Here is an 11,470-nt window from a genome sequence, read left to right on the forward strand (position 1 = left end):
GACTAGTCACATTATTGATTGATTTTTCAGACCAATTGATTTTTGGAGGAAATGAACACCTCAACAAAACTGAGGTTCTTTTAAACAGGAGGAAGAGGGGTGGAAAGGTGGATGCTTGTTGGTTAGGCAAACAAAAGAGTTTTCTTATAGGAATTTTATTTATTTATTGCAAGTAAACAAATATATTTGGCAACTGGAACCCATATCACTAGTAAGCATGGATTTAACTCATAAGGTAATTAATATGGTAATGAGGTCATCATTGGATTATACATATAAGCAGCCACAATAGTGCTTAGGTTTTAGTTGCCTGGTATATATTATATTTAGTTATGGGACTTGCTTTCAAATATATGTACAAAAATTTTAATAACATTAAAATGAATCACTTTTTTATCAACATGCTTAAGACCATGAAATTCTTATAGTCTGTGCCTCACTGACTAAAGTATCTTATTACTAGAATAACTTTTGAAGTAGAGGAGATATTCTATTTTTATCTATATAAGCTTAGTTTGCAATGGCATAAGTGCTTTCTTGAACAGGTTTTTGGAATGAATTGCTGAACTACATGGCAAATCCACACCCCCACCTTTTTTGGGGGGAGCAGGAAATGAATACATTCCTTTAAAATATTCTTGCCCTTCTGTGCTGAGTATGGAGCCTGTTTAAGATTCTCTCTCAGGGAGCATGGGTGGCTCAGTCAGTTAAGTGTCCAACTTTGGCTCAGGTCATGATCTCTGGTTCGTGATTTCGAGCCCCATGTTTGGTTCTGTACTGACAGTTTGGAGCCTAGAACCTGCTTCAGGTTCTGTGTCTCCCTCTCTCTCTCCCTCTTTACCACTCTCACTTTCTCTGTCTCTCAAAAAATAAATGAACACACAAAAAAAGATTCTCTTTCCCTCTGCCCCTCTCCCTCCCTCTTTCTCGCTCTCTCTCTAAAATAAATAAATAAACAAATTTTAAAAAATAAAAAAAATATTCTTGCCTATCCCAAAGAGCTGCTCTTTATGAAGTAACATAAATAATCCACAAACATCAGGATAAAACGTGCCCAAAAGCCTTATATGTGTATATAAATATATGCTCATGACTACCATTGACAAGTTTATTTTTTTGATCCTATATCTTATTATTCCTTTATCCATTTTATCCTTTTTACTATCAACTGATTTTAAACAAAACTGATACTGACTTCATTAGAGTTGATGCATTTATTAGCACCTTCACAATATAAAAATGAAAATGTACAAGTAAAATTTGGGAGTGTTAAAGTTAGGGTTACAGGTGATCAAAAATTGAGACATAGTAATGGGCACAGTTTATTCAATTACAAAACATAATGTACTTTTATATATCAGAATAACCTATGACTTCACCATCAAGCTAGACTAACAGTCTTCTGTTGTCACTCATTTAGATTTATTTGTAGAACATGCAAGAAGAATAATATCATTGTTTAAATTCTGGAGGGGGGCATTTTAGTAATAGACACATTGACCAGCAGAGGAAATACAATATGTAAAATATATTTATACCATAGACAAGCAAAGGAATTGCTTAGTATTTTCTTCTGACTCCTTAAGAACTCCTCTTGGAATTTTTCTTTTGGCTTTAAAGTGGAGTCATTTAGGTCTGGGCATTCTTGGAAGCAAAATCACTTAGAAATTAATATTTTGTGCTAAGAGAAGAAATACTTCACAAGAACAAAAAGCTTGAATTTTTCCTCTTTTAAATTTTGAAGTCACAGTTTGTATCCAATCAGATATTAAATCAACTCAGAAATTGGCCAGGCATTTTAAAACTGGTTTTGACTGGACTATTCTTTTCATTCCACAGTAAAGAGATCCTTCAATGAAGAAATAACCAACCAGGATATCAAACTGTTTGACAATGTGAGATGTTTGAGGTATAGACATGACCATCAAAATGCATCTTTGAATTCAGAAAGATCTAACTATTGTGCTGTGTGGAGAACATCAAGACATATTATGGATGATGATTTCACCTCTGAAAAACAGTATTGGGAGCTGGATGTGGGCCAGGTCTTGGGAGTAAGCTCTAGGAGTTTATAAGGATTCTTGGATAAGGAAGAATGACCTGCTGATGGAATCTGAGGATACATTTCTTCTTTTATATGTGAAAGAGAGTAATTGTTACACTTTCCTGTCCAGTTTCCCAGTGTTTGTCAATAAAGAAATCTCTGGGCCAGTTGGTATACGTTCCTTGACTTTTCATTCCATCTTCTCTTGCTCCATCTTCTTTAAACTAAAATCATCTCTGTGGCCCACTTACCTAGAATACATGCTGTGGTTGCACACCTGGTTTGGGAGTTTGCTGGGGTTACAAAAATGTATGAGTGTGTGATTCCAATTCAATCGTGTAATGTAGGGTTTGATTACTGTAGGCTACCCAATAATCTTCGCTACAGTTAACATACTATATACTCTGTTTACCAAATTCCACTTCTGATATGGACGTAGTTTTGAAATGCATGTGATTCTACATATTTGTGATTAATAACTGAGAATAGCCAGTGGAAGAAATGCTATCTACCACTGAAGATGACACAGTTGAGGATAATAAAGGACAAAGAAGGGACTTGACTCATGTTTCTCAAAGTTTCATTCAGTTTCCCCACCATCATAATCACCTGAGCTTCAGGGCCGTGGGTGGCTCAGTTCGTTAAGTGTTTGACCCTTGATCTCAGCTCAGGTCTTGATCTCAGGGTCGTGAGCTCAAGCCCTGTATCAGGGTCCAAGTTGGGCATGAAGCTTACTTAAAAAAAATAATAATTTACCTGAACTTTGGGTGAAATGCCAATTCTTGGCTCAAACCCAGGACCTAGAGAATCAAAAATGTTGCATGTCAGGGGCCAAAATTCATGGTTTGACAGTCATTCCAAGTAATTCAGATGAATGCTGGATTTTGAGAAACACTGAATGAATCTGGTTTATACCAGCAAACTTCTTAACATCTGAGAGCTAGAGTATCACTAGACACAATTTGATCCAGTAGCATTGATTACATATTCTTTTTTGTTAAGTTTATTTATTTATTTTGAGAGAGAGAGAGCATGAGCAAGCAGGGGAGGGGCTGAGATAGAGAGAGGAAAGAGAACCCAAAGCAGGCTCTACACAGTCAGTACAGAGCTGGACATGGGGCTGGATCTCATAAATCGTGAGATCATGACCTAAGCTGAAATCCAGAGTCAGATGCTTAACCGACTGAGCCACCCAGGCGCCCTGCTTTTTATCTGCTTTTAAGAAACTATAGGGGCGCCTGGGTGGCTTTGTTGGTTAAGCTTCCTACTCTTGGTTTCGGCTCAGGTCATGACCTCACAGTTGGTGAGTTGGAGCCTGATAGTGTGGAGCCTGCTTGGAATTTTCTCTCTCTCCCTCTCTCTCTCTGCCCCTCCCCTGCTCTCTCTCTCTCTCTCTCTCTCTCTCTCTCTCTCACACACACACACACACGTAAAAAAATTTTTAAAGCAGATAAAAAGTTTATATTTGGGGGGTATTTATTTACTTATGTGGAGTTCATTTAAAACAAGACCCATATTGATCACATAGGTTAACTCAAGGTGTGGCTTCTTACTAGAGAGCGAATGTGGAAGTTTGAATAAGTTGAAGAAGGTTTCCAATCAGCCATAATCTTCAGGGTGTGTTTACCAGGCTGCAAAAATCGAATCATGTAACCCAACACCTTTCCCAAGATTCAATAACTGAAGCACTTTGGGTAAATGGGCGTGGTCTTCAAAGACTATAAAACATCAGGCAAAGGGCTGAGTTCATTATTCTGTAGAATCTGTGTTTGGAGTTGGCTGGGCTGTGGAGACTTCAGAAATTTACTGCTACTGAAAGGTGAGCGCCTAATCCTTGAACCGACTTTACCGGAATCACGTACGGAACAAGAATGGAAATCTCCATTACCAGTAACCACGGGTGAGTACTCATATTCATGAAAGCAACTTCTGTTATTTTCCCTTAAAATTAGGAACGATAATCCACATGTCTGTTTGTTTAGGTTGTTTCCAAAGAATTTAATAGTAGAAATTGTTTCATTACTTTAAATTTAGTCCATTATGAGGATGCAATCTCTTCTCTTTGTATTTATTTTTTGAGTTAGTATGATTATTTTTCCTCTGTTATTTTTGTGTACATTGATTATTCATATATAATTGTGAAGTACAGAAAATAATTTGGCACCAGATAGCTTGCAGTGTGGTAGGTAAAGCAATAAATATATGCTAATTGTATTATTTTTCTGTAGATACTAAGTCATCTATCCGTGCCTACCAAGCTGTTCATGTTATGCTCTGTGTACGTGCATATTTAAGTACATGTTTGTATCTCAGGTCTATTTAAAATGCCGGTTGGTTCAATGTGCTGAATTATCCCACAAACATTCATTGTGAGGTTGAGTGTTTAAAATGTCTCTTAATGTTCTCAGCTTCAGACTTGGATTTCAGTTTTCAGAGGGAGATTGTCAAGTGTTTAGGAATTGGAGTGACCTAGAGAAGACTGTTACTTTTCCCTATGAGGAAGTTTAGATACGGGAAGGTTCTCTGCATCCACTGAACATGAAAATAAGGACTCTTGAGTGTAGCCAAATCAATTTATGGACAGTCCCTGACTTAAGGTGGTGGGACTTAATGATTTTTTGACTTCACAGTGATGAGAAAGTGTTGCACATCCAGTAGAACCTGAACTTCAAATTTTGTGTTTTGGTCTTTTCACGGGCCAGCAATGGAGCCCTACTGGTTCTCTGGTGATGTTGAGCAGCAGCAGAGGCAGCCGCAGTTCCCAGTCAGCCAGCGACCATGATGGTTGACCTCTGATGCACTTAAATCATTTGTACCTACACAACCATTCTGCTTCTCACTTTCAGTACAGTATTCAATACATTACAGCAGATTTTTTGACACTTTATTCTAAAATGGACCTTGAATTAGCTGATTTGGCCCAGTTTTAAATGTAAGTGTTCTGAACACTTTTAAGGTGTGTGAGGCTAAGCTATGATGTTCAGTTGGTTAGGTGTATTAAATGTGTTTCCAACTAATGATATTTTCAGATTACAATAGATTTTTTTCAGATGTAACCCCATCATAAGTCAAGAAAAATCTGTATTTTAACATTCTTTTTTGGGGGGGGGCGCTTGGGTGGCTCAGTCGGTTGAGCAGCTGACTTCGGCTCAGGTCATGATCTCGCAGTCCGTGAGTTCGAGCCCCGCGTCGGGCTCTGTGCTGACAGCTCAGAGCCTGGAGTCTGTTTCGGATTCTGTGTCTCCCTCTCTCTGCCCCTCCCCCGTTCATGCTCTGTCTCTCTCCATCTCAAAAATCAATAAACGTTAAAAAAAATTTTTTTTTTAATTCTTTTTTTTTAAGTTTATTTTGAGAGACAGAGAGAAAAAGAGCAGGGGAAGGGCAGAGAGAAAGGGAGAGAGAGAGAATCCCAAGCATGCTCCAAACTGTCGGGGCTTAAACTCACCTGAGCAAAAACCTGACCCGAAATTGAGAGTCTGACACTAAACCAACTGACCCATCCCCAAGAAAAATCTGTACTTTAAAACACAATTTTTATTTGCTGCTGACAACTATTTTAACCTGAGGTATATATCATTTCACAGAGAACTGGAATTCTAGATAATGAGTCTGAGTACATTATTAGTCTCTTTTTTTTTTTTAAGTTCTTCATCTTTTTTTTTTTTTAATGAAATTTATTGTCAAATTGGTTTCCATACAACACCCAGTGCTCATCCCAACAGGTGCCCTCCTCAATACCCATCACCCACCCACCCCTCCCTCCCATCCCCCATAAACCCTCGGTTTGTTCTCAGTTTTTAGGAGTCTCTTATGTTTTGGCTCCCTCCCTCTGTAACCATTTTTTTTTTCCTTCCCCTCCCCCATGGTCTTCTGTTAAGTTTCTCAGGATCCACATAGGAGTGAAAACATATGGAATCTGTCTCTTTTTTTTTTTTGTCATTAAAATCTTGAATGCATCAGGGTTGATAGAGAAGATAAATTGACTTGTTTGAAAATTTCAAAATGAAGGGAAATAGATAAGATCTGAACAAAGTATACAATATTTAACGTTAAATAGGTCAGCTTTTTGTATTAAAAATAAGGTAGACTGGGAGAGAGGATGTTCCTTAAGAAATATGCTAGGCATTAAGACAAGTAGATTTGGTTGTATGCATTGAGTGTGTATTCGTGTAGCATGGTTGCATAACCAAAGGTGAACTATCTGATGGTTCTCTCTTCTCTGTTTCCATGGCACATTACATGTTTCTCATTATTACAACATCCTTTTCTAAAAACTAAACTACACTAAACTTGGTTATATCATCCTTCAAACTCTGACTTGCTGGCTGATCCAAGTACAGATGTGTTTACAATTAGTTAATTACAGCCAGTTACAGATTTCTCTGGAGTACCTGGGGGTTCAATAGGCTAAGCGTCTGACACTTGATTTGGATTCGGGTCATGATTTCATGGTTCCTGGGATTGAGTCTCATATGAGGCTCTGCATCGAGCTTGCAGACAACAGCACTGAGCCTGCTTGGGATTCTCTCTCTTTCTGCCCTTCCCCCACTCATGTGCTTGCTTGTTCTCTCTCTTTCTCTCTCTTTCTCTCTCTCTCTCTCTCTCAATGAATAAACTTTTTTAAAAAAATTCAAACTCTGGGGCACCTGGGTGGCTCAGTCAGTTGAGTGTCCAACTTTGGCTTAGCTCATGATCTCACAGATAGTGAGTTCGAGCCCTGTATTGGACTTTGTGCTGACAGGTCAAAACCTGGATCCTGACTCAGATTCTGTGTCTTCCTCTCTCTCTGCCCCTTCCCTGCTCATGCTCTCTCTCTCTCTCTCTCTCTCTCTCTCTCTCTCTCCTCTCTCTCTCTCTCAAAAAAAGATAAACATTAAAAAACAATTAAAAATTCAAACTCTGACCCACTGAGTACTAGAATATTGTCTTTTTTTTTATCATGATGAAACAGATTACTGTCATTACAATTCAGAGATCAGTAAATGCTGCTTGATTTAATATTAATCTTGGACACTACAGCTCAGAGTTGTCTTTTTTTCCATCAGTAAGATCTATATTTGAGTATGGGATCAGTCATTTATTCAATGTGTGACTTTTAGACAAGTAACTTATTTTACTCATACTATGTCAAGCTTATTCATTATAAAGTGTTGGTAAAAACAGAAAATAAGTTGCTACCATTATTAAGGAGACTAAAACAGGTAATCCAGGTAAGAGGAGTTAATCCATGCCTAGAATTGGAAAACAGTATTAGCTTCTACTATTATCACTTTAATATTATCATTAATGTTATCAGTCTAGAAATGATTATATTGGAATGAATTCTTGGCCAGTTTCTAGGCCATTCTACACAGGGCAAATTTAAACTTTCTTCCTGTCCCTCAAACTATCTCCTCCAGATGGGTGGGTTTGGGTAGAAGGCTTTATGTTCCATGTCACTGAAAATCGTGTGTTCATCAAGCAGAAAGCCATGAATCTCCTCCCACAAACTGTTATTCATAAATATATCTGTCAGCATTACTGCCTCGTTGCTACCTATTTTTCAAAGAGGTATTGTAAAGCTGGTTTTATAACTGTTCAGTAAAGCAATAATTCACCTCATGTCTAACTCCAACTTATTTTGGACCCAAAATGAGTTTTCAGCCTTGCACGTGTACAGCCTCTCCCATTCAAGTCCTTCCAGATGGGAAAGATAACAACAATCATATAATTAAATATTTAGTCACAATTTATGGTAACTAAAATAATGTATTTTTAAAAATTTCAATAAATGATTTAATATATTAGCTGGCAATAAAGTGAAGAACTTATTAATAAACAATCTTTGGATGAGTCCTGTTTTAACCAGTGTTTTTCATATCCATTGATGATTCTTGCCAGAGAAGATGATCATCATGATTGTAAAATGATTTTTCTATTTCCTTAATTCCTCTTACATGTATTTATGGTCAGTCCCATAGTGGCTTACTTTAATGCCTTGATGACATTGTCACACACCCAGGTCTTCCATTTCTGTCATCCTCAGGGTGTATTCTTTGGTCTCTAGGCAGGTGGACATTGTGGTAACAAAATGACAGTCTCATGCATCACATTCAAATACTGTCCAGAGGGGCATGAAACAGTTGACTCTTCCTTATGGTTCTTCTCAGGAGCCAATAAACACTTCACAAAATCCTCATAATAGCATTTCCTTCAAATTGCTTTGGCTAAATAGGGTCAAGCGGCCTATAACCAATCCCTGGCACAGGGATAAGGATGATTGCATTAGGTGAAATCTGATCCATGCTCTGTTCTGGTGGTTGGATCTGTACTACATTCCCAGGTCCACTTAGAAGGGAAGACACAAATAAACTAATTTGGAATTGTACAAGGGAGCTGGAACTCTGGTATGAAGGCCATGTTTGACAAATCAATAATCTGACCTATATCATGAGGACTGTCTTTTCCTCAGCATCTGCTATATGCAATATATAGCGTGTCCTGCTATATATACTAGGATATTCGTACATAAAGGAAGGAAATAATTTTTACACCTTTTGGTATTTTTTAATATATTTTTAAACAATTTTAATGTTTATTTTTGAGAGAGAGAGCACAAGTGGGTAAGGGGCAGAGAGAGAGGGAGATGCAGAATCTGAAACAGTCTCCAGGCTCCGAGCTGTCGGCACAGAGCCCAACACAGACACACTGACAAACCGTGAGATCATGACCTGGGCCAAAGTCAGGTGCTTAACCAATTGAGCCACCCAGGCACCCCACCTCTTGGTATTTTTTAAAGTTTTGAATATTCACTTCTTTAAAAGGCCTATGACAAACTAATTTCCTCTTTCTTTACTTTGTCTCCTCAGAAATATGGATTCCAACATCTTCCAGAATGAATTCACTTGTTCCATATGTGTGAAGTACTTCATAGACCCGGTCACTATAGGCTGTGGGCACAGCTTTTGTATGCCTTGTCTTTGTATCTTCTGGGAGGAAGCCTATCATCCTCCTTCCTGCCCTGTCTGCAGGGAAACATCCCATCAAACGAACTTCAAAACCAACATTGTTTTGAAGACACGGGTATTCCTTGCCAGACGGGCAAGACCTTACCACTTACCGAGCTCTGCAGAACAGATGTGTGAGATACACATGAAAACTAAGAACTTCTTCTGTGAGGTTATGAAGGACCTGCTCTGTTTGCTGTGCTGTAAGTCAAAGGAGCATGAGGCCCACAGACATTGTTCCACTGACTGGACCGCTGAGGAATACCGGGTAAGCAATGGCTGAGACAGAATCTGGGGGATCTGATATTTGAGAGACTAGAAAAAAAAGAATTTATTCATCCATTCATCTTACTGAACAGGTATTAACTGGCATTATGTGCCCGACACTTGGATAACCTATTGAAAAAAGCATGTTCTCAGTCCTACAACATTTACATTTCCACAGTTAAAATCTTACAACTCAAGCTTGATGGTGATAATAATGTTGATCATAGTTGGAACTGTGAAGACCAAGGTAGACAAATCTGTTAGTTTCAGGAATGGTTATTGTCCATTATAACCATAATTACACAAAGCCTAAACTAATAGACTCTATTTAGAAACACCGTCTCTCCACTAAAGTAATAGGGTATTAGGATATGATAACTGGTAACAGGACCATTAAAAGGTGAGATAGGTTCATTTATTGAAAATTGGTTTTATGATGTAAAGTTTGACAGCCAGTGTCCTCCATGGTGAGACACCCTTTCCAACTGTAGCTTTACTATGTGGTTATAAAAGTCCTCCATATTTGACATTGAGCTTAGCAGTGAAATGCATTGGCACTTTGCTCTCTTTAATAATCATGTATTTTGCATTCCCTGCCCCTCTCTGTCTGTTATGACATGGAAGTTTCAATAACAGCGTTTCTGATGCTCACATTCATGGTTCTTTTGTAGCAAAAGCTCCTGAAAGAAATGAGGTCTGTGTGGGAAAAGACACAAGAAAATCGGAGAAATCAAAAAAGAGAGAGCAGCAAAATCAGAGCATGGGAGGTAAGCAAGGGATTCTTTTTTCTTTAGTACCAGCTTCAACCACACAGTGATTAGACAATAAAAACTTGAGCTAAAATCATAATGTTAATAGTCTTCCACGTGTGAGTAACCAATAGCAAATCAGTTCCACCTAATCATATACAGGGAAGTATGTCATTTTTGTGAGGCTTTCTTCCTAAAACCAAAAAACCCACCTAAAAGATTTTATTTCCTGGATAACACCGTAACACACCAACAGGTATAAGAAAATCACTATCATAATGGGAGACAATAATTGATACATGAGATAAATACAGAGTTTCTTAGAAGGAAAAAAATCTTTGAATGTGCAGAAGATACTCTCTGATTATATTAATGATTGGACAGTTTGATATTGTAAACTCATGAGAATATCAAGCAGATAAATATGTGAGGGTTGAGGCTAACAGCTAGAGGAATCCTGAAGAAGTTGATAGCCTAAAAAGTACATGCTGGTTAACACATGTACTATAAGAGATGCAGTGTTGAGACATATGGCTTGAAACAGTAGCATTGGCTACTTCAAAATGTGACCTAATGAATGAGAGAGGAATGCAGATCTATCATTTGTGGATTCAAAAATATGGATTGAACACCACTAGTAGAAGATGTGAAACAAAAGCCTATCCGTATTTTTGAGGAAGTGAAGATTTCCTGATGGAAATATAAACAAACAGTATGAGGGAACCTTGTCAGCACTAATAAAGGAATCAAAATGGGGCTGTGTGAATGACAAGGTGATAAAACAAAATTATCATCATTACTTAAAGGTGATATCATTAAGTATATAACCTACAATATTTTTTCTTTGAAATATCCAGTGCCTACTGTGTCTCAGTAACTGTTCCAAGCCAACATAGAAATAGACAAAAGCAACAGATTTCTTTGCACTCAAGGAGCTCATGCAGTAGTTGGGGAAGGTATTTGACAAGTAAAAATATAAAACTTAGAGTATGAGTCATCATGATAACTGCTTTTTGAGAAAAATACAGTAGGAAAGTAAATAAGGGAAATAGCTTTGACAAAATTGAGTTTTCAATACGGTGGTCAGAAAAGACTTACTATGGAATATCACTTTGGGCAGACACCAGCATGATGTCAGAAATCAAGGCATGTGGCTATTTGGGAAAATAGCTTTTAGGAAGAGGTAATTAAACACATCTCACACTAGGGGCGCCTGGGTGGCGTAGTCGGTTAAGCGTCCGACTTCAGCCAGGTCACGATCTCGCGGTCCGTGAGTTCGAGCCCCGCGTCGGGCTCTGGGCTGATGGCTCAGAGCCTGGAGCCTGTTTCCGATTCTGTGTCTCCCTCTCTCTCTGCCCCTCCCCCGTTCATGCTCTGTCTCTCTCTGTCCCAAAAATAAATAAACGTTGAAAAAAAAAATTAAA

General features: G+C 38.2%; 1 protein-coding gene across 1 annotated transcript in view; it reads left to right on the top strand.

The window, feature by feature from the left end:
• The first annotated feature begins 8,896 nt into the window (after nucleotides 1-8,896).
• The window catches only part of LOC121039180 (tripartite motif-containing protein 43-like), a 5,613-nt gene continuing 3,039 nt past the window's right edge, over nucleotides 8,897-11,470 (top strand). The window contains exons 1-2 of the mRNA XM_040489105.1: nucleotides 8,897-9,298; nucleotides 9,969-10,064. Coding sequence (XP_040345039.1) covers nucleotides 8,897-9,298; nucleotides 9,969-10,064 — 498 coding nt within the window. The remainder of the gene's footprint in view (nucleotides 9,299-9,968; nucleotides 10,065-11,470) is intronic.

This window comes from Herpailurus yagouaroundi, unplaced genomic scaffold (genome assembly GCF_014898765.1).
Source record: "Herpailurus yagouaroundi ecotype Mexico unplaced genomic scaffold, PumYag 180, whole genome shotgun sequence".
In the NCBI taxonomy this organism is placed as follows: domain Eukaryota; kingdom Metazoa; phylum Chordata; class Mammalia; order Carnivora; family Felidae; genus Herpailurus; species Herpailurus yagouaroundi.